Consider the following 24,912-nt stretch of genomic DNA (forward strand, 5'->3'; position numbering starts at 1 on the left):
GAACAAACGTATGGATACCAAGGGGGGAAATCGCGGTGGGGTGGGAATGGTGGTGTGCTGAATTGGGTGATTGGGATTGACATGTATACACTGATGTGTATAAAATTAATGACTAATAAGAACCTGCAGTATAAACAAACAAACAAACAAATAAAAAAACAAGTAATACTAAACTTTCTTTGGGTTATTTGTATTGAAATATGTTAATATAAATGTTTCAGACATTACATGAAATTTCTAAAAATCTTATATGTTCTGGTATAATGTTATAAGTCATAATTCTAGTTATTACTTTAAAATGTATATATCAGAAAAAACTAAATTTCCTTGTCAATTGCATTATTATGAACTTTCATCAGATCTTTGACCGTGGTCATTTTTAAGTCTTTTGTCATTTACAGACAGTTCTGGGTGTACTGTGATGCTTTTGCAAAAATGTTCCTATAAAAAGGGTTTCATCTTCAAGGAATTCATGGAAAAGACTCTGACAAGTACAGGTTTCTGGTAACTGACTATACTGCTGAACTGAATGAATAAGCATTTTCAGAACTCTAATGGAAAACTGATGAATTCATAAAAGTGCTAACAAAAGATCAAGATGAAAAAAAAATTAATTACATGGGACTGAGTGAACTGATGAGGATGATTATAATTTTTGTGACTTTCTGTTTGAATAAAAAAAAAATCCACAAGGACTCAGAGGCAAAAAATACACAAATCAGTTTTCACTGCAAAGTAAAGGAGCCGTTACAGTGGAGGATTCCTGGACTGAATGTCAATATTATGACACAGTGTGAGTGTGTTTCATGTTTGGTAATTGCAATCATTGTTACTTTTGTTGTGGTCATCCATTTACAACGCTTGGTGTCAGTTTATTTATCTCTTGTAAAAATAAAATACAGTGTGTGTGTGTGAAAAAAGAAAAAGAAAAAAAAATTATACTGGGGTACAAAGTTCACTTGTAAAGAGGTTATTTGGTACATACAGATTAATACCTTTTGTTTGCTTTTACAAATAAAAAATAAGCAATATGCTATTTTTTTTTACTATCCTAGCTTTTCTATAGATAAACTATTAAACTATTACAATCAAATTCTGTTTAGTTTTTTGACAGCCTCCATTTTACAACTTAGTTCCTATATTTTCCACCTGGTTGTCCTTTCAGAACATGCCTTGGGAAGTTTCACTACATCTACTGACACACATTGCTTTCAGACTTCCACAATTAATCCTGAAATTATCACATTTTCATTTCCAGAAAGTCTGAAATATTTTTCATTGAAATTTCATAGAAATCGAGCTATAGAGTTATAGAACTCAATTTGCAATGGATTACTAAAAAAAGAGGTAGCATATTATATGGACAACCATAAAAACCGAGACAAGATAGTAATAACTTAGCTTCTTAAAAACCCACTTGTGTCACCAGATCATTAGGGACAAGCACTTCTGAGGCACGGGGTGGGGGGGATTAGCACTTCACCGCTGCAAGTGTGAAATGCCGCTTTCTATAATCATCTTTATGTCTTTCAACTGAGACAGAAACTTCCATCTCACGGATTTTAGAGCAAAAAGGATCAGAAACATTCCTTTTGGCCCATATCCTTTTGTGTCTTTTCCCTTCTCCTGACATTCTCTTATTACTTCAGAATTCTTATTTTTTCCAAAAAGAAAAGAGAATAGGTTGAATTTTTATCCCTTTGAAATGCCTCACTGGACCCCTGAAAAATCACTTAACTGAAATTAATTTTCACTTATTTTTAAACTTCTCAGTCCCTAAGGAGTGCCATACTCTTTAAGTTACTTTAGTTAGGATTTTACATTTTAGCTTTGCCTAGAGTTGGAATTTCAGATGGCTTAAAGGCAATTTCAATTTTTAAAAAATAGTGGCCTGTGAGGTATGCTTAGCCTTTTGAAAGAGAGATGCTTTTCAAAGAAATGCCCCCAAATTTTCACATGCCTATAGACTTATGCAATTTCATAGAGGCTTTCTAAGAAAATTTAATTTAATAAGGGTTTCCACCATAATGGTCTCACCTAGACACTCTGCCATTTAAATTTCCACAGGGGCTTGATGTTTACAGAAACTTCTGAAATCGTGACAACCTTGTTTATCTGTTTGAAGCTCATTTTTATATGCTAGGTTTTACTAAGCAGAGTATAATAAAAGGGCTATTTAAGGTTTTTTTAAGATTTAGAACAAAATATTGTTCCATCACCTATGTCTTAAGTGGAAACGCTAAGGCAGGATTTCTCCACCCCGGGCATTACTCACATGTGGGCTGGGCCCTCCCTCGTCAGGGGCTGCGCTGTGCTGTGTAGGAAGTTTAGCCGCATCCCTCGCCTCAACCCGCTAGATCTGAATAGCACTCCTCTCTTGCCCTCCCCACCTGCCACTACTTCTGACAACCAAAAAATATCTCCAGACATAGCCAAACACCCCTGGGAGGCAAAATGAGCCCAGGTGAGAAGTGCTGCTCTAAGGCATGCTATTTTGTGTATCTTCAAAACCAAAGATTCTACAGTAAGCCTCAATCTTAATCTTTACAGAGAAGGCATATAATGTAAGATGAAAACAAGTAGGACCAAAACATTCTGGCAGGGAAAAATATTCTAAAATATAACCAAGCTGAGATTGTAATTATAAATCAGTCACTTTCTGGGCAGCAAGGTCTGATTTCTGCTGAATCTCAGCTAATTTCAAAGTCATTTCTCTGTAAAGGGCACCACTCACTTTTAGGTTCGTCCCCAACATTTGCTTCTTTTCTCTCTGAAGTTCTTTTCTGTAGCGATGGATGCTTTCCTCTGTGTCTGATAAAGCAGCCACATCACCACTACTCTTTTCACTGCTTGCTTCACAATTCTGCACCAAGTTGCTTTCAACCTTAACTAAGGCAGAAGAAAAAGAACCAAGGGTAACCAATTCCTTCTCCAAAGCTAATGCTAAATGACCAAGTAGGAAATCCTCACTTCCTAATTTTAGATTTTTGAAGAAACTGTTTATAGGGAGAACTCTGCTGAGATTATGAAGGCACTGGAACAAAACTGTTTGATTCCTGGAATAAAAAACCAAACACAATATTACACAACTTAGGATAGTGCAAAATGGTCATGTACAACATACTGTAGTAATCAATTAATATTCATTTCTAAACTCTCTAGTAATCATCAGAACCAATAATGCATTCATGTGGTCACTGACATAATTCAGACTGTAGCAATCAAATACGGTCAGCCCCGTGGTTGGTTGAATCGCAGATGTGGAACCCATGGGTATGGAGGGCGGACCATACTACGCCGTCCTCTAGGACTCGAGCATCCGTGGATTTTTGTGTCCACTGGGGTCCTGGAACCAATCCTCCATGGATACAGAGGAACAGCCGTATACATATCCTAAACCAACTCAGTTAGTATTAATCAGGTTATCCTGATTAAAGTTCTTTCTCTGAGTAATAAGATCAAAATTATATTTTTAAAACTTCATTGTGGGGGAGCAGTAAGGGGAAATCTTAAAGTCATTATTAGGCCCTAATCAACCCCACCAAAAAGCCAAAAACAAACATAAAATCAAAACGGCTTCAGTTTCTAAATGAGACCACCTGTTCATTCACATTGTACCAGGCGATGACCTGGACATGTCCCATAATGGTACAGAACACTACCACGGGGATCCCTGTTGACACACACACACACTTCCCTGGACCAATTCCAATTTGATGTGCATTACCTGGAATAGACTATTAAAATCCCTTCAAATGGTGTTCTTTGTTTCCAGTTGAAGAGTGTCCCATAGAAGCTTCCTGGCCTTTTGCAAAAGCAAATTTCTGGAAATTCTTTGATAACTTCACATTCCATGTGTTCTAAGAGCCATACCTTCATTGAATTCAGAGCATAGCTGGGTGATATGATTTGAAAACAAGTTCTCTGCCAGGCTGTGAGAAGCGCAAAGAGATCTTCCATGTGTTCTATGGCAAAAACATGTCACAAGTGCTGTCATTAAACTCGGCCCATTATCACATAAAGGGAGTTCTTAAAATTTTCTGATTCAATTAGGTATATGATTAAAAAAGGACCCACAAAAATTACCTATAGGTTTCTTCTTTGGAAATGTCAGCAGGTATTTCCCACTTGAAAGATCTTCTAGACTTAAAAAAATTCTGCCACACTGAACATAACGAGCTGCAGAATGGTTATCATTCTCTCTCTCTCTAATTTGTAGCAGCACAATGCAGCAAAAATTACTGAATGCTAAAAGTGGCGAAAGAGATGTTACAGCAGTAATCATCTGCACACACTCTTTCTCAGATGGTTGTACACAAACAATGCTTTCCTCTTTCCCTTCTTCTTCCTCACTATCAACACTCAACTTGATTTTTTTTACCTCTGATCCTATTTCATATGGCACTGAGCTTGGTACTGGCGAACATTTCCTACTCAACTTGATCACCCTACTTTGACACTTAATGAGCAGAAAGCTGGAGTTAGGGGCTTGATCCATTGACAGCGATAAAGTCGCATGATTCAGGGACCTGTAAAAAATACAGAGCTCTGTTTACTCTAAAAGCTCATTCTTTAAAATCAAACAGATGATTAAATGCCATACAAACAACAACCAAAAAGTTTTATTCTCTCCTTTCCTAGGAAACATCATTTCAAATGTAAAATATATCAGAAAATTAAGTGTAAAAGCCAAACATATTTTTAAAGATTCTGTAATAGCACTTCTCTTGAAATAGGAAAGCAAAGACATTATAAATATGCTGGACTTAAGGAAGTAATTTTTTTAGGAGAAAGGAAAGGTAAAGTAATGCTTGTATTTTATTTCTGAGGTAGATTTTTCTCCTTTCCTCTTAAACAAGAAAAAAAAATGACTAAGTTTTTAAAAGAGTCGATTTTGGCAATTATTTAGAATGAAATACCTCCATGCACTATATTTCTGTTGGACAGTGCTGTTGTAGAGCATCAAGATAATGTTATCATGTTAGAATTTACTTACACCTTCAAAGAAGATGTGGTTTTCACTCCAACAACCAAGCTATCTTCTATTACACGATACCATATCTTCTCTACTAGCTGTTCTGAATCTTGAAAATTATCTGATAACTTTTCATCAAAGGTATAGACAGGATTTTCTTCTTCACCACAAAGAGTGGCAAGACATTCCTTATGGAAAAATGTTTAAATAACTGATTACAACAACAACAACAAAAAACAACCTGCCAAATGTAGCAAAACTAAAAAAATAATGTAAACCAGCTTTTGGCTGGGCCTTATGGCTTACATATTTTAAAATAAATTATCATCAATAATATATTATAGGTTATACATAATTCACTAAAATAAAACTTATAAAACATATAATTAACCATCTACTTGGATTAAGAAGCATGGCCTGACTGTAAACTGGGCTCTGGGTACCCAACACAGAGCCAGCAGGGATGTAAACCTGGAGTCCATTTTGAACACTAATCTCACAATATGTGCTCAAGGCATGCTGAGAACAATCCAATCTTTATTTTAGCAGTGACTAACTCTAAACTGTAACTGGAAACTTTTGTATGAATAACAGTGATTAAACTATCTTAGGACAGCTCATCGATTATTGCTAAAATTTTCTTCTTTTATTTTTCCTTTTTTAAAAAAAATTCTAGTATAGTTGATGCTAAAATTTTCTTCTTAAGGTCCAGGCCACACTCACTTATTTCTGCACACATATGGATTTATAATAGAAATGGAAATAGGAGGAGGAGTAATCATAATAATAATACACAACACTTTCTGAATGCTTGCTATATGTTAGGCACTGTTCTAAATGCCATTCATGCGTCAATTTGTTTAACCATCACAATAACTCTAGTACCCTAGGTCGGTAGTATTATTATCTACATTTTCCAGATAAGGAAACTTGAGGCACAGGGAGGTCAGGTACCTTGCCCCAGGTCACCCAGTTAGCAAGACTCAGAGCTGGAATCTGAACCAGAGGCAACTGCTTCCAGAGCCCATGTTGCACATTAACCATTACTCTATACTGCCCCTCTATGTGGTAATTACTGAAAAAAGATATGGACACTTACATTACAGTGAACAAAACATGTTCCTAGGAATCTGACACTTCTGCCAGTAGCTGTGAGATTTGAGGCAGGCTATTCACCTGAAACCTGCAGAAATTTTTATTACCTGCCAGAATTGCTCTTAAAGTTAACAATGTAAAGGGCCCAAAACAGTGCCTTGCACGCAGTGGCTTCAATGCATTAATTTCTAACATTTCTTCCCCTTTTCTAACACTGGCAAAATCACCGGGGTCAAGTGGGGAAGGGAAATGGGAAGACTTTGAATAGTGACTTTCTACAAGGACTCGCATGAGGTTTCCCAGGAGATGAGAACAGTAATACAGAAATGCAAGACGATGTGCTTTTGTTTTTTACGTTAATGGAATCATATTTTGGGCCAAAATCATCATATGGCTAAGACCGAAATACAGACACAAGGCAAAGAGCATTACAAGAACAGTAAATCTTAAAGGAAGTCAAAGCAAGGCACTAAAGTGACTTCAGGGAAGAAAATGCAACTTCAAGTGTATCTATGTCCAGCTTTTCTTGATTTATCTGTAACTCTGTTATGCTATCTTTCTCTGTAGGGAACGAATGTGCATAAATCCTATTTTTTATGAAGTCAAAGCAGTTTTTGCTCACTTTCTACATTACTATACTGGCATAAGTAACTGCAAAGTACCTGAAGAGGCTCTTACGATGGTCAACTACAAGGGAAACGAGAGTAAAATTATAAAAAGCAGATATGAGGACTAGAAGAGCATAGCAATTTAGGGACATTAAGTAGAGGAATAAATATCCTTAGAAATGAACCACGCAACAGACTAAAAGAATAATTATATTAATGATGAAATTATGTCGCCATTAATACAAGGTAAAATAATACTCAGTATATTCTGTTTAAGAAGTCAGAAAACATATACAATTGTCCCTTGAACAAAAGGAGTTTGAACTGCGCAGGTCCACTTATATGTGGATTTTCTTCAATAGTAAATACTACAGTACTACTCGATCCCCAGTTGGGTGAATCTGCAGATGGGGAACCAGGGATACAGACGGCCCACAGTAAAGTTACTTGTGGATTTTCACTGCGTGTAGGGTCGGCGCCCCTGACCCCCATGTTGTTCAAGGGTTAGCTGTAATTCACTTAGGAGTAATTTCTATTCAAACTATACAAATAAAACAGTTTAATATTTAAACCTTGTTTAAACAAAAGGACTTGTTCTCCGAGGTTCCTGATAAATGAGATTTTAATATCCTACAGAATAATTTGCAAAGTGGTAAAATATTGGCTTTTTAACCAAATAATTTTCAATGTCACAAAAGTCCACCATTACATAATCCCTGCCACTTTGCTTCTTGATCCATTGTGCAGCATTTTCTAATATATTCCAATATTCTAATTTAAAGAACTCTTCAATAGCTTATAGGTTTTCAATTCATAAAATGATAAAACCGTCACATGATCAACTTTACCTCCTGTGCACTTGATGTACTATCATCTTTCCCTTGAAACAGGTTCATTAAAGCCTTGTAAGATTTTGAAATAATTTTTTCCTTAAGCAAGAGATGCTGCTGTAATTCCTGAACAGAAACCAAACCAACCTGTAGAGTTTAAAGAAAAATCATTGCCAGAGGTATAATTTCAAATGAAACCGAACATACCAATAATTCAGTAAGTATATTCTCCAAATTTGCTTATTAATTCATTTTTCTATAGACAAATAAAGAATACGTCTCAGAGCAAAATTATTTTATTTACAAATTTTGAGTCTCTAATTACAAAGGAAAATAAACACAGCAAGTAATTATAATAGTTTATATATCAAATTGAGAGAATGCCAATGTATTTGCATCTGCTTCACTACTGAGTTAAGTAATGACTCAATACGAATATGAATAAGTCCAATCAATATTAATAAAAAGCAAGGCCTACCAATACTCCTACTCCAACAAGAAAACTGTTTTTCTTGTTGAAATAATTTCTGCTTCAAAAAGCAAGATGTATCATTATGAACAGAAATGCTTACTTTTGATTTGATACTGCTTGAAATCCTCTGTTCATATGACCTTTATAGCAAAATTTTAAAGGTAACATGTTAACAGATCCCAAACTGTCACACGTTAATTGTGCAAATAAACTCGGTGTTCGGGTCCAGTCTTAACTACCGGGGGTAAAAACTGGCTCTGAACTGGGCATATAGCAAACCATTCCTTTTATTATACCAGATAAATAGATTTCAGGACTAAGGATGAAACATTCATGAAATATATTTTACTCCTGAAAATTTAAAGAGTCACGTCACTGAACATTTAGAAGCTGTTTCATTTCAGATGGATATCTGAGACTGTTTAAGTATTAATTCAGCTTTTAATATAACATGTTCTTCTAGGCTGAAAAAAAACAAGATGCAGCCTGTATTTGCCTTTCTTTTAAATTACATTTTAAGGCAGATAAATTCTTTTTCCTTTAATCCATGAATAGAAGTTGGAGAGTAAAGACTGAATTCTATCTTCCCTCGGTGCACAAAGTATGTAAAGTGTCTACCTAACGTTTTAAAACTTCATCTGTTAGCCTAGTTCTGAGGGCTCCACGTCATTCACGTTCCTTCATTCATTGGCCGAGTAACTCACGACTGTGGGGCCGTGAGATGTACCTGTCTGGGGTGGAGAGCCAAGTCTGAGGCTGCTGGAGGGGCAGGGAGTAGGAGAGGAGGCTACACGGGCAGACTGACAATGAGGGCACCCTCAAAAATTACCCGTGGCCTCTCTTCCCCACTCTCTTCAACATGACCCCCACTCCAGGAATAAATCGTGTGTCATTAGAGTACTTAAATATTCTATGTTGTTACCAGTTTTGTTATAAAATTATGAAAAGAAGCCCATGATAACAAATTTAAACAACATAAAAAGACATCTCACCTTCCTTCCTAGACCCTCAGTCCCATTTGCACAGCCAAAAGATTGCTTACCTTTCCAGAACTTTTCCATGTATATGTTAAGGTACGCTTTCATTCTCCTCCCCATAAACAAAAGCTACCCCAAACCGAATCGAGGAGCACACTGCACGGCGTGACACCGAATCTTGCTTTCCTGTTCTTACTGTGGTCCCTTTCATACGTGCAGAAGAGTGTGCAAGACAAAAAAGCAGTTCATAGACTAATGATGAAGTAGATACCCCTGGAACCACACCCAGGTCAAAAAAGCAGCACTTTAGGAGCAGCCCACGGGCCCTCCCCAATAGAGAACCTCTCTCTGCCGGAGGCAACACTACCCTGGCCTTTCAGGATAACTTCCTTGTTGGTCTTCATCATTTTACCATCCTCATATGAACTCCTAAGAATATGTTTAGTTTGTGTGTGTGTTCTGCTTCTGAACTTTTATAAGTGGAATCGTTCTGTATGTAATCGCTTTTCGAGTCATCTGTTTGTCGCTAGTAGCTGTAGCTCATGCCTTTCACTGCTCTGTAGCATCCCATCGGCTCACTACACCAGTTCCCCTCTCCTTCCTCCCGCTGATGGACAGCTGGGTTATGCCCAGCTGTGGAGCATTACAAACAATGCTGCTGTGAACATTCCTGTACATATGCACAAGTGTCTCCAAGGTCCTGGCCTCTCCTTATCCCCTCCAACAAGTGGCTGGAAAATAAAATGCATAGGGGAAAGAACAGTGAGCTGAACTCTAGCTCTAGCTCTGCAAGCCACCTCACATTTCTGGCTCTCCATCTGCTTCCTTGCATGCAAAATGGCGGAGAGGGTAGATTTGTTCATCTCTAAAAGGCCTTCCAGCGCTTAGAAATGTTTTGAGCCACGTTGAGAGCTAGGGGTAACATGTGGATACTTGAAACAACATGGACGCTCAGCTATCTCTTAGTCCCTGCCTTCGAATGTCCCTGCCTTCCCTCTCTGTTTCTTTCATATTTTCCTTCTTTGTCTCTGTTGATACCTTCTAGATAATTTTTCTAACAGTCTAGTTTGCTTATTTGTTCCACATCTCTGAGTCAACTGTTAAACTCATCTGTTTTTTTTAATTTCAATTTATTTTTAGTTTATAGAAATGGTTATTTTCTGTGAATAATTAATCATGATGCCTTGTTTCTTCACGTGCTTAGTTATTCTGTAGGTGGCTCATTTTCTTTAAAAAATTACTTGTGAGATTCAGAAGAGACCTAGGATAAATGTGTATTCCTAGAGAGGATTTTATGTTGTTTTTGCCAGGTGACTAGGGCACTCTTGCTTTATGTTAAATACAAATGCTCCCAGGGCGATAGTAGCATCAGCGTTCTGCTTGTCTCCCTGGGTTCCAGCCTTTAGAGTTTGGCCTGCTAATTTATTGTTATATTTTCAGCTTTTTGAAGCTTTTAAGAAGATTTTAAAAACATATTCCATCTATCATTTTAAGTTGTTTTTATTATCAGAGTTGATCCAAATAAATTAAATGACATATTACCAGAAGTGGAATTTCTAAAAGTCATGCTTTCATAAATTAAATTATTTTGGCATCATTTAAAAATCAGTATAAAGAGGTACCTTAATCTTTCTGACAGCTGCATACTATTCCATGGTTCAGTTATATCATAATTTATTTACCATACTCCTAATGATGGATATTTAGATTTTGATTGAACTTTGTTTATTAATACTACTTAAACGTTCCTGTAAAATCAGCTTTGCTTACATGTATAAGTATACGTTTAGAACAGATTTCTACAAGTGAAACTGCAAGAGTAAAAAGATATGTGCAATTCACATTTTAATAGCTATAACAAGTTTCCTTCTGAGGAGGTTGGACCACTTTACATACTCAACAGTACTGTTTTAGGGCTTCCCTGGTGGCACAGTGGTTGAGAGTCCACCTGCCAATGCAGGGGACACGGGTTCATGCCCCGGTCTGGGAAGATCCCACATGCCGCGGAGCGGCTGGGCCCGTGAGCCATGGCCACTGAGCCTGCACATCCGGAGCCTGTGCTCCGCAACGGGAGAGGCCACAACAGTGAGAGGCCTGCGTACCGCAAAAAAACCAAACAAACAAACAAAAAAACAATACTGTTTTAGAATGCCTATTTATATTAAGAAAATTAATCCTTTGTCAAATATGTTCCAATTTCTTTTTATATAATTTGTCTTTTTATTTATTCTACTTTGGAGCACAGAAGTTTTTAATGTAATCAAGCTTTTCCTTTATGGTTCTATGTCCATTATGTTTGATTTATCTACTGTTCACATTCACATCTAATATGTGTTCACTAAGCATTTACTGAATTCACTTCAATATTAAAATACTTGCAAAAAAAACTTTTAAAGGGCCTGCAAAGTACAAATATTTACTATCTGGCCCTTCACCAAAAAAGTTTGCCAGGGATAAAGGAAAAAGATAAATGACAACACAAGGAAACAGACAAATCAGAAAGGAGGGACAACTGGCCTGGCCTCCTCATTAGTGTCACTTTTTTCAAAACGGGGAGAGGGCATAACTCTAGATGAAAAGACCAATGAGACATATAATAATCAAGTGCAAGTGTAAACTGATTGGATCCTGAAAAAAGCAGCCATATAAAACATTTTTGCGGCAATTGAAGCCATTTGAATATGGACTGAATAGTAAATAAGATTAAGAGATTATTATACTAACTTTCTAAGTGAATAATGGTATCGGGGTTACATAGGAGAATGTCTTTATTTTTAGGAGATTCCTGCTAAAACACATAGGAGTGAAGTATTAGAATATTTGCAACTTTCAAATGGTTCTGCAAAAATGTACAAATACATGTACATACACACACACAGAAGCAGAAACAGATGAGGCAAATGTGATTTTTTATAAAGTAACAATAGTTGAATCTACATGGGGACTAGAGATAATCACTGTTTTATTCTATGAATTTTCTGTATATTGGAAAAATTTTATGAATGAAAAAAGGCAGGTTACATAAGAACAGGCATCTTATAATCACATTTCCATGTAAACTTGCATATATTCATTAAAAACATCAACAAGAATATGCAAGTCAGAGTGTTAAAATTGGTTATATCACAGTAGTGGAATCATAGGTAATTGTTAGTGTCTCGAATATTTCTTGGCAGAGTCTGAGTATTTTACAGGGAATGTGTGTTACCTTCGTACATTTGGAAAAAAAATCAAAAACTTTGGGCCTCCCTGGTGGCGCAGTGGTTGAGAGTCTGCCTGCCGATGCAGGGGATACGGGTTCGTGCCCCGGTCTGGGAGGATCCCATATGCCGCGGAGCGGCTGGGCCCGTGAGCCATGGCCGCTGGGCCTGCGCGTCCGGAGCCTGTGCTCCGCAACGGGAGAGGCCACAGCAGTGAGAGGCCCGCATACCGCAAAAAGAAAAAAAAAAAAAAAAAAATCAAAAACTTTTTTAGAGAGCTTTGTATGGAAAACTTGAAGGTAAACTGATCATGTTTAGAACATGTCATGATTCATCACACCTGCTGCTCCTTTATGGTATACTGATCCTAAAAACCAGGAAGAATGTGTTTTCAAAAGTCAGCCTCTATTTTATCTTATAAGGCTTATTAAATTTACATAATCTTATGACAAAAAGGTATCATGTTTAGATGACACATTTATAAGTAATGTCATAATAGCTTTTACAGAGGTACCAAAAAAGGAAATAGATCCTTTGAAATACAGGTTTCCCCACTACCCAAAAGTAGAGCATGCCTATGAAACCTTTTGAAAGCCATTATGAAATGATGTAAAGCAAAGAAGCAATTACCTTAGGACATATCTTGCTAAGGGACGCACACAATAAATGGGAGATAAAGCACGGGTGCTCACAGACACAGGTCAAAGCTATGGCAGCTGGATGCTGAGAGGCTGAGCTCAGTCCCCAGGAAGGAGCTTGGCGGGGCTACTCTCGCTTCTCGGGATGCGCGGTGTAACGGCTCGTCGCAAAACAAACGCTGAACGCTATTTTCGCTTTCGCCTTTTTTCATAAAAGCGAAAGTCCTCTTTGGATTTCTTTCGGTTAGCAAAAACAGGTGCTAACGCAGGTCTTTCGTAAAAGCAAAGTGGCATAAAGCAAAGCGGCGTAAAGCGAACTTTCAAAAAGCAGGGGATACCTGTACCATATTTTCCCTCCCAATCACTCAGTTTCTTATACTTTAAGGACCTTTCTTTCAATGTTCTTTCCTTCATTTAGAACAGCACTAATCCAGAAAAGCAAAAGCAGAAAGCAAACAGACACTAACTTTCAATCTTCTTTCCAGAGGTGGAACCACCAAATAATTCTTTTTGCCGTCAAATAAGTCATCTTCATTGTAATCCAATGTTTCACTCTAATAAATAAAACAATACACTAAAACTGAAATTTTGAAACAAATTGAACATTCTTAAGATTAACAAAATACAATTAAAGTTTATCCAAAAGGCAGTGTGCCACAATACACATTGTTATATAAAAGATAAGATACATATTTTCCCCCTCATCTTCTCATAACTAGAAAAAAAAATTATTATTTCCACTATTACCACCCACCTAACATTTGTATACTGCTTCAAAAAGTATCAGCTTACTAGGCTTTTATAAAATCCCATAACTAGAGAAAATAAGAATTATTCTCATTTTACTAATGGGAAAAAAAAACAGAAAAAAAAAAAACTGAGGCTCAGAGATGTTTTATATAGATCTGAAACTTCCAGAGTATTATTTTCCTTATGCTTAAAATATTAAGATATTATGAACGGTTACTTCTTTAGTAAAGCGGTTTCGCTTTATTTTGTTCCTTAATTAATCCAATATTATCATGTTTATTAGTATAAAATGTGCTTTTCAGAAGCAACGATAAAGTTAATTTACAGTATTATTGTCACTTGAGTGAATACCAGATATACTATATTCCAAATTTATAACAAAAACACCTACACTAATACGTATAAAATAGATAACTAATAAGAACCTGCTGTATAAAAATAAATAAATATTTTTAAGAAGTCAATTTGTATAACATTTGTTGAAAGAAGAGTCAATGTACTATGTAAAAGATTCAATGTATGCATTTTTAAAGTTCTAAAAGCTTACTTTAAGTATGAAATCAAAAATATTTAAAGGGTAAGTCAAAAGCTTTAAAGTGCTCAAATTTTCTAAAATGTTCTTAAGTAATGCATAAAAAGTAAACAGAACTTACTGAATAGTTTAAGTTGTCCAGGTCTGTTATTTTAAAGGAACTGAGGCAATCTGAATTCAAGGGGTCCTTAAAAAGTAGCAGTACTTGTCCAGTTCCAGTTCCAAGAAAGTCATCTATCAGCACTGAGCTAACTTTCTCCCACTTAGCAGCAACCTGAAAGAGTGTTAAAGAAGGAATAGAGAAAGAAAAAAATCAGATGTGAAGCTAAATCCTTTTGTTGCACGTAGCTCTAATTTGTCATCTTCAATCTTACAAACAAGCAATGAAAATGGTAGGGTAAACACTGAAAACTAAACTAAAATAAAGATATTGGGAGATGAGAAGACATAAGGAGTCAACAATTTATAAATAGCAAGGTACTGAAATTTCTTTATCAACATTTGTCCAGGGACTGTCACGTTCTTGATTTCCATATTAAAATTTTATAATTTATAAATTCTAACACTTCTCATGACTAACTCTAGTGAAGATACTTTCTCTAACCGGTTAATTTAAGGATGACCCTCACTCCCATAAGCCTTAGTGGATATGTATTTATGATCAAACCAATTAAACAAGCAATTCAGTGGCATTAGGTAACTAGACGGTACTAGCAAACGCTTTAAGAGCTCTCAAAGCAGAATAACGTTTAAGAGTCCATAGGAAATTAATTAATACCCTAAACTCTGGTAGGACAGAACATAGTCATTATGAGGGGCACAGAAGGGGAGGGATCCTAATCGTAGGGCACCTAGAATCATCCTAGCCTAATGAAATGATTTCTTAAGTTTATACAAGAACGTGAGATCCCAAGTTTAAAACAGAAGACAACTTCTTAAAGATCCATAAAGCTGAAACCTTCCAGATTGGTTCCCTAGAAAACTAACACCATGGGGATCAGAAATCCCTTCTCCCTCAGGCAGAAAAGCTGAAACTCCCACGTAGAATCCCGCATGGATACATCATCCTCTAGGTGGAGGGTAGCCTGCATTAGAGCAAGAACATAAGACTTTCAATCTATATAATGAAATATCAATCTTTCACCTATAAGGTTAATTCCAAAGCAGTGATATTTCACTCATGCAGGGAGAAAGCTGTAAACTCATATCCCCCCTTCCTCCCACTGCCCCACCATGAATAGCATGGACTATAATGAACCACGTGAAGAGACACTGGTAATAAGAATGTGCTCGGCACGCAAACACCATAGAGCCGTGCACGCATGCATCCACACACACGCTTGCAATCTCTAGCTCTAGAATAGCACCATCCAAAAGAAATATACGTGAGCCACAAATGCAAGGCACATATATAACTTTAAATTTTCCAGTAGCCAATAAAAGAAAGTTCTCTAGTAGCAGTAAAAATGTGAAACTTATTTTATTTAATCTACCTAAAATATTATTTCAATTCAATATAATCAATAAAAATTATTAAAGAGATCTTTTATTTCCATTTTTTACTAAGCCTTTGAAATCTGGTGTGTATTTGACATGGACAGCACATTCTAATTCACACCAGCCACATTTCAAATGTTGAATCGCCACCTGGGGCTAGTGGCTGCCGTATCAAACATCGCACCTCTAGAACATATTAGCCTCTTTCTATCTACAACACACCACTATCTGTTTCACATATACTTGACAATGATCTCAATTTTGAAATGCATGCTACATAGATACTTGTCAAAACTTGCAGAGACAATTTCTTAGTTGTGGCATGTGGTATCTTTAGTTGCAGCATGCGGGATCTAGTTCCCTGACCAGGGATCCAACCCGGGCCACTCCCCCCCTCCCCCCCCCCGCCCCCGCAATGGGAGCACGGAGTCTTACCCACTGGACCACCAGGGAAGTCCTGTGATAGAAATTTTAATTGAGCTTCTAATTAAATTGACAGGGCACATCAAATAAGGCAGTATCTGCTTTTTTTCCCAAAGCAGCACAAGAACTTAAAAGATTGTATAATGTACTAAAAAAACTACTTTGGAAGATCTTAAACTATAAACACTTCATACCACATAAATGAATGTGCTGAGAAACATCTTAAGCCAGGAGGACGCAATGTTAACAAAACACCAGGGTCAGAGAAATATTATCGGAGACACACAGTTACAATCCTCCAATTTCCTTTTCATTTTCTGCACCTTTTTACTTGTTATTGAATGCTCAATACCAGTGAGTATTTTAAAGCAATTTCCCAACCTTACATTAAGAGACATGACTACATGTAGATAAAATGTGAATGCTTGCTCAAAGGACAACTCTGAGTTTCAAAATGTAACATAATGAAATTCTCTAAGCAACGGTTTTTTTAGAAAAATTAACACATCACTTTTCTCTGGAGAACAATTATTTGTCTCTAAAGGGACAATGATAGATTTCAAGGAATTCCTCTAGATTTCATTTTAAGTTTAAAACGATAATGACCAACTTTTAAAAACCTCAACAACTGATTTTTCTAGAAAGGTTTATGATCTTATTCTAAGTAAAAATACAAAGCCAATTATTACCAATTAATGAAAATTAGAAAGTTATAGTAAAAGACAAATAAAGATAATAATTGTAGTTATGTATTTATGTATTTCCAAAAACTCAAGGTTTTTTTTTGTTGTTGTTTTGTTTTTTTAAGGTTTTCAAAATAACATTTATTTCTTAAAAGTTAACATGTGCATAATAGGAAACCAAAGAACACAAGAAGCAAAAAACAAAGTCACCCATCATCACAAGCAGTTTACCATTTGATGTGTCCTTCTAGGTCTCGTTTGTGTATTTAAACACAACTAAGCATCCATTTTTATGTAATTAAGATCATAGAGTTATGTATCATGCTTTTTCACACATCATGAATATTTACCATTTGAAAGTCCCAAAGCTATGAGTATTTTGATAACCAAAAATACACTACACCAACTCAATCTGGAAGGAAAAAAAGTGTAATCCTTTCTTGGCGACAAAAACTTCAGAAAAGACAAAAATGGCAACAGGCCTCTAGATAAAGATATTGGCAGAGTTATGATTAAAATACTACATTCCCTTAACGTTCAATTAAAAATGAGACATAAAGCAACACAGTACCCAAAGTATAATGCTTTTAAGAGGATTCATTATCTGATCTAAACTATTAAAGTATTAGCAAGGAGGTATGTTTCCACTGAATTACTTAACAATGTATTCCTATAGTACAGCTAAGAGATGCACACACATCAATGGTTATCATCAAAATATAAAAAGGAACACATCCACATACTTCCCTCCCTTTTATACTGCCTTCTGCCTCTCTGCTGCCAACCTAATGAACAAGTCCTGGTGTACATTTCTCAGATGGTTTAACAATTCCATGTCCAAGATGCTACTTTTTTTTTACCAATTATAACAAAGATATTTACAAATTGGTTAATTCACTAGCTCTACTTTTTATCATACACTGTGACCTCAGGACTCCTAAAAAGCCTAGATGTTGCATAATAATGAATGAACCTTGTCCATAATAAGCACTGGTTCTTTACAAAAATGCACATTTAGACCTATGGTTATAACCTAAAACTGTCTTCTAGATATGGAGATATTAGCTAAGAGCCCTTCCCTTCACCCTCCTCCTCCAGCATATCAGCGACTAAGTACAGGACTATATCTAGCTCCAAGAGGTGGATTAACATAGACGCTCCCAGAAGACACAGCCCTTCCTAAAAACCAACAAAAGGGCATTTATTAAGGGGTTATTTTACTACCTCTACTTTTAATATACTTTGGGCATTAGGACTTGCTTATTCTTTACTACACAGCAATATTAACTAAAACACACAAATAGAACAATGGTTAGACAATCGGAACTTGTCTAAAGACTCATGGGCACAGATCCCTTCTCTGTACTTCCTTCCCTATCCGCTTCCCGCCTCCCCACCACCCAGTGAATAGTCAGCTTACTCTCCAAGACTCAAGTTTAACAATTTCCACTCCCCCAATACAACCATTCCTGTGAATTAACAGAAAAAAAATACTTAAAAGGTGTTACTTTGGGCTTCCCTGGTGGCGCAGTGGTTGAGAGTCTGCCTACCAATGCAGGGGACGCGGGTTTGTGCCCCTGTCTGGGAGGATCCCACATGCCGCGGAGCGGCTGGGCCCGTGAGCCATGGCCGCTGAGCCTGCGCGTCCGGAGCCTGTGCTCTGCAACGGGAGAGGCCACAACAGTGAGAGGCCCGCGTACCGCAAAAAAAAAAAAAGGTGCTACTTTTAACTCTCTATTTTCAACATATGTTGTGCACTTTTACACATCTAGAAAGATTAGATGTTTCAAATACAGATTTAAGTTTGTCCACTATGTATACACGCAGTAGCACTGAAGAAACTGCACACAAAGGCTATAGTCACAAAGTGTCTCCTAAACAGGAACACTCTGGCCTAGAAGCTTCCCCTTCTCATCTCTATCACCCCAGTGGACAAGAATAATAAGCATCTGTAATGCTTAGAGGGGATTTTAACAATTTTACTTCCTCCAGTTGTTTTCAGAAGTCTTTCCTATGAATTTTAACACAAAGTGTACACAATGTATTTATCGGCTATTTTTGTCATACACTGGCAACCTCTTTAACATATAGGAAGACTAGATGTTGTAAATTTGGACCCTCTGTCCTTTATGTAATGTACACAGCCAAGTAAAACAAAACGCAGAGACACACCAGACAATGATTAGTCTTTGTATAAAGCCCTTTATACTTTCTTCTTTCTCCCTGAACCAGCACAAATAAAATAATGTGTACTGCTCAGAGAGGTGGTTTGATCATTTTGATCACTCCATTTCTAAAAGACAGTATTTCACATGAATTTTAACAAAAGGATACATCTACAAAATATGTTACTTCACTACCTCTACTTTTAACATAATTTGTGCACTTCTAAACATCTAGAAAGACGAGATGTTTCAAATAAGGACTTAAGTTTGTCCACTATATACACAGTAGTGTTGAATAAACTACACACACGTAACAATGGTTAGATCTGAAAGTGTCTTCTACATAGGAACATTCTAATCTAGAACACTTCGTTTCTCCCAGTACCTCCTTTCTGCCATCCATCCAACATTGGGCAAGTACAGGCACAGGTGTCACTTAGATGTGATTTACAATTTCACTTGCAAAGGCCCTTTTCAGAAGACGGCCTTTCAATGACTTTTAACACAAAGTGTACAAACTGTGTTAGTTTACTAACTCTACTTTTGTCATACATTGGCAAACTCTTTAATATCTAGAGACTAGATATTATAAAATTGGGACCCATTGGTCCAGTATATACAAAATATATAAAGTTAAACAAAATGCATGTAACATATAGAGCAATGGATAAGCTGAAATGTTCCAGTACCTGCTAGCAAAACATCTTTTGCAATCTTCCCTCCCACCTCCTTAAACCCAATGAACAAGCACAGAGTACACCGTTCAGAGAGGGGGTTTAACAATTCCATTTCCAAAGGCTATTTCCCATCAGTTTTTAAAAGCTATTTACAAGAAGCATTATTCTACTAAAACTACTTTTAAATACATAGAGCACTTCTAAACATCTAGAAAGAATAGATATTTCATATAAGAACTTACTTGTCCACTATGTACACAGCACTATTAAATAAAATTGTACACATGTAACAATGGTTATAATCTGAGGTATCTTCTAAATATGACCATTTTGGCCTGAACCATTTTCTCCCTCACTTCCTTCTCTCCACTGCCAATCCAGCGGACAAGTACATACCTGTGTAATGCTTAGAGGTGGTTGAACAAATTCATATCCAAAAGTCATTTACAGAAGACAAGCTTTCCTATGAATTTCAATAAAGCATACAAAATGTGCTCATTTTACTACTTTGTCATACACTGGCAACCCCTTTAACATCTAGAGGCTAGATGTTGCAAAACTAGGACTCAATTTGTCCATTATATACACTATATACACAGCAAAACAAAATGAACATACAAAAAATGGTTTTGTCTGAAAATGTCCAGGTATGAACACACTAGCATATTACCTTTTGCAATTCTTCCCCTCCCTCCTCCAAACCACTGAACAAGTATAAACAATAGTATACTGCTCAGAGAGGTGGTTTAACATTTAACAATCCCAAAGACAGTACTTCCTGTGAATTTTAGCAAAAAGATATTTACGAAGTGATATTTTACTACCTCTACATTTAACATATGTTGGGCACTTCTAAACATCTAGATGGACTAGATGTTTCAAATAAGGACTTAATTTGTCCACTATATACAGAGCAGTACTGAATGAACTGCACACATGTAACAGTTATAATCTGAGAGTGTCTTCAAAATACCAGCATTCTAGCCATTCTAAGACCAACCCCCTTCTCTCTCTCCCCCCTCCACCAACCCAGAGGGCTATCATGCTCAAATTTTCGGAAGACAATCTTTCTTAGAAATTTTAACACAAAATGTACAAAATGTATTATTTACTAACTCTATTTTTGTCATGCACTGGCAACCTCTTTAACATCTAGAAGGACTAGGTGTTGTAAATTAGGACTCATTTGTCCATTATATACACTATATACACAGCAAAGTGAAACAGAATGCAGGAACATAAAAAAGACAATGGTTAATCTTGCCTCACGACAAACACACTGGCACAGAGCTCTTTGCACTTCCTTCTCCTCCCCTCGACCTTGAACCAGTGCACAAACACAGTGCATACTGCGTACTGTTCAAAAAGGTGGTTTGGCCACCCCTCCCCCCCCAAAACATTTCATACGAATTTTAACAAAAAGATATTTACAAAATGTCTTTTTACTACCTCTACTTTGAACATATATCAGGCACTTTAGAACATCTAGAAAGACTAGATATTTCAAAAAAGTACTTATTGTCAACTACATACACAGTAGTAAGGAGTAAAATGCACACACAAAACAATGGTTCTAATATGCAAATGTCTTCTAACTGTGACCAGTCTGGCACAGAACCTTCTCTTCTTCCTCCTCAACGTCTTCCATTCCATGTCCTCTAACCCACTGAACAAACGTGGACCTCTGTAGCTCCTGATGTCGCCTCTAGAGGTGGTCAAACAACTCCATTTCGAAAAGTCATTTCCAGAAGACATTTCTTTTCTACGGTTTTTTTAAAGAAACAAATGGGCATTTACAAGACATGTGACTTTAACTCTATCATACGTCGGCAACCTCTTCACATCTAGAAGGCCTATATGCAGCGAAAAGTTTTCTTTTGAAAGGTTGGGGGGAAAGTTGAGAGCAGCTTTTTCATATTATATACACAGGCCTTCTATAAACGGCCAGTAAATCTTCCCAAAGGGTGGCGGGCACTTCCTATTGGCCGCATGTGGTACGTTATTCTACCATTTCCATCTTCCGACACTGAGGTCTTGATAGAACGACGACCAACCGCCCGATGACCTGCTAACGTTCCACCCGTTGTCGTCGACCGGGGCTCCGCTCACTTCCCGGGCCCGTTAAGGCCTTTGTCCATCATTGTCCGGACGAGGTGAGGTCTCGTCCAGCTGGGACAGAGAGGTCACCTCAGGTCCCAGATCCACGCGGGCTCGAAGGCCTAAGTGTGGCTGAGCTGGCGTCCACGTAGACCCCTCTTCCTGGGCCCTCGAGGCTCTAACGGCCCTCGGTGGTGTTCCAGTGGCCGCCATTCTTCTCGCCCTGCCACGCCCGACGCCCAAAGGCGCCACGTCCTCGGTGGCCTGCCAGAGGCTTCGCCTAACCCCTGCAGCGTGAGGTCAAGAGACCCGGCGGTAGGTGGTATCTGGGCTCCGAGGGGCCGCCGCCATTAGGTCGCGGAGGTGGTGGTGGGGGAGCAGTTCGTTGCTGCTTCCGGGCTCGGGCCCTGCCAGTGGGCGGCCGCGGCGAGGGCTCTGGGGCTCGGCAAGACACAGCCTGAGCCTGTCCCGGGGGCCCCCCAGTTCACCTGCCGACCAGAGGCCGGAGGGCCTGGAGGGCCCCGGGCTAGAAGGCCGCGATCCGCTTCTTAGCGCGCTCTCTGCCGGAACTCAACTCAAGGGTTTTATGGCTCAAAATCGCAAGGCAAAATCCTTACCAAGTAATATTCAGATAATTTTAAGAAAAAAGACTGATGTAACATATATGATTTTCTTTTTAGTGCAGCACTAAAAATTGATTTGGATAATAAGACTCCAGGATGAATCCTATGAAGCACAGGGATGCTTAGTAGGTCTAAGACTATGCCAACTGAATGATTAAAAGTACCATACCTGGGGCTTCCCTGGTGGCGCAGTGGTTGAGAAATGCCTGCTAATGCGGGGGACACGGGTTCGAGCCCTGGTCTGGGAGGATCCCACATGCCACGGAGCAACTAGGCCCATGAGCCACAACTACTGAGCCTGCGCATCTGGAGCCCGTGCTCCGCAACAAGAGAGACAGCGATAGTGAGAGGCCCGTGCACTGCGATGAAGAGTGGCCCCCACTTGCCACAACTAGAAAAAGCCCTCGCACAGAAACGAAGACCCAACACAGCAAAAATAAATAAATTAATTAATAAACTCCTACCCCCAACATCTTCTTTAAAAAAAAAAAAAAAAAAAAAAAAAAAAAGGGCTTCCCTGGTGGCGCAGTGGTTGGGAGTCCGCCTGCCGATGCAGGGGACACGGGTTCATGCCCCGGTCCGGGAGGATCCCGCATGCCGCGGAGCGGCTGGGCCCCTGAGCCATGGCCGCTGGGCCTGCGCGTCCGGAGCCTGTGCTCCGCAGCAGAAGAGGCCGCAACAGTGAGAGGCCCGTGTACCGCAAAAAAAAAAAAAAAGAAAGAAAAAAGTACCATACCTGAAAGTTCTTTTCCCAAACAGCACAAGCATCACTGGCCCTAAAGGATATGACGAAAAGGAGGTCTCCTCCACCTGAATCCATAAGTTGAACTGCACAAGGATCTTCAAATGGAAGCTGGCACACACTTTTAGGAGTCCCATTTTGGAATGAAATCAGCTGATTCTTTTGAGTAAGAGCAATCAGAGACATTCTTAACTGGTTGTTGACAATCTCAGTTGCATAGACATGCACACATGTTATCACACTGGTATAAGCAGGAGGGATAATGTATGTATCACTTATTACTTCTCCCCTTTCAAGGGAGTATACACAAAATTGAGTATTCCAAGTTGCATAATCTGATTTTGAAGGCTGTGGGTTACATCCTTCCTCAGATAAGTAACATCTCTTTCGTCCTAACAAAACCATACCTACATTTTCAATCTCCCCTGTCCACTCAATAGAGGAAAACTTAATGGACATAGTAACAACTTTGCCAGTTTGGGAAGAGATATAAAAGAATGTTTGGACACATCTCCATAAAACTAAAGGGCCATTAAGGACCCTTACACTGTCCTTCAACTCACAGTGTAGTTCAAAACTCAAACGCTTTTCAAATTTATTGGTACTGTGAAGAAATAGTAGAAAATATCTGAAAATGTTACTCTCTTTAATGCACTGTATCATAATATAAGGCAGATTAATTCCAGTTCTGAAATCTGAAACACAGTCGCAACCCATAATTTTTAAATGAGAGTATTCTTCTTTTATGCTAAAGAATCCAGTGGATTTCTGAACAAATACTCCTGTTCCTCTGTCAAATACCATTCTTCTGACATGTAGTAACACAGGTGTTTTTGTAGGCCCTTCACCTACAAAATTTCCTTTAGACAAACGAAAAACAAGGACTTCTCCATTATAACAGAAGAGCCTTTCTTGTTCATTAGATGACATTGCTCGTTTGCTAGTAAAGCCACAGTATCAAGTCCAATTTTCAAATGTAAATCGATTCCAGTTGATGCTTCTAAACCTAAAAATGAAATGAGGGAAACTGCCATCCAGTAGGCAGAGCTGAAAAGAAAACACATGTTTTTGTTAGAGAACTATCACATAGGTAAATATAAACTTTGACATTTTTAAGCTTTTTATGCTATTTTAACAATGTCACGCTTATCAAAAAACTGTATCCCAAATATTATTTCTGTACAGCCGTTAAAAAACACAGTTTGCAAAGAATGCAAATAACCACACCACAAAAGATAACCGAATGTGTTAAAAGCATCTATTAAAAGGTGTGGGTGCTCTATTATAAGGAACTGCACACATTCTCTCTGGCTCAGGGAATTTCTTAAGGGTGCTACTTCTGTCTCTCAAACCTACCGACCTAATCTAGTTTCTCCCTCTCGGCCTTAGTCCCTTCCCTCTACAATGACAACTCAGTCAGTCAAGGATTCAAATTAGGGCACTCCCACAGCCCAGGCGCTTGGGTTCCTGCTTCCCTGAGAAAGGAGTTCCAACGGACTCGATGGCCAAAATGAAAGCCCAGAAAGAAAAACAGGAGATGTTGTAACATGGCTTTAAAAAATCTCCATAAGAGTAATAGAAATAAATCTTAAATCTTACTTTGCAAAAACAGTGCAGTTTTACACCCTAAGGAAGTCACTATCCTCATTCAAAGTAGAAGAAAATAGAGATTATAGAGGATCTATAAAATAGAGGATCCTCTATAAAAAAGAGGATTAAAATAGAGTATCATTATTACAATGAACACAGAATTAAATAATAGCTATAATTATTAATGCTTATTATATGCCAGGTACAATACATGCATTATTTCACTTAAAGCTCACAACTACTCTTTTAAAGTAAGTATTCTTATTATCCCATCTTATAAACAAGAAAACCGTAGTCTAACAAAGGTCAGAAAATTCTTCCAAGCTTACAAAGCTAAT

General features: G+C 37.9%; 1 protein-coding gene across 1 annotated transcript; it reads right to left on the bottom strand.

Annotated features, from left to right (window-relative positions):
* Positions 1 to 814: 814 nt before the first annotated feature.
* FANCB (FA complementation group B) lies at positions 815 to 23,942 on the bottom strand. The gene is made up of 8 exons (XM_082610714.1): positions 22,979 to 23,942; positions 14,199 to 14,351; positions 13,263 to 13,349; positions 7,527 to 7,655; positions 4,997 to 5,163; positions 4,087 to 4,529; positions 3,728 to 3,965; positions 815 to 3,056 (listed from the first exon to the last, which is right to left on the bottom strand). The coding sequence occupies exons 1-8, from the start codon at positions 23,912 to 23,914 to the stop codon at positions 2,642 to 2,644; spliced, it is 2,568 nt and encodes an 855-aa protein (XP_082466840.1). The 5' UTR covers positions 23,915 to 23,942; the 3' UTR covers positions 815 to 2,641.
* Positions 23,943 to 24,912: the final 970 nt, after the last annotated feature.

The sequence above is a fragment of the Mesoplodon mirus genome (genome assembly GCF_964341445.2).
Source record: "Mesoplodon mirus genome assembly, chromosome: X".
Classification (NCBI taxonomy): domain Eukaryota; kingdom Metazoa; phylum Chordata; class Mammalia; order Artiodactyla; family Ziphiidae; genus Mesoplodon; species Mesoplodon mirus.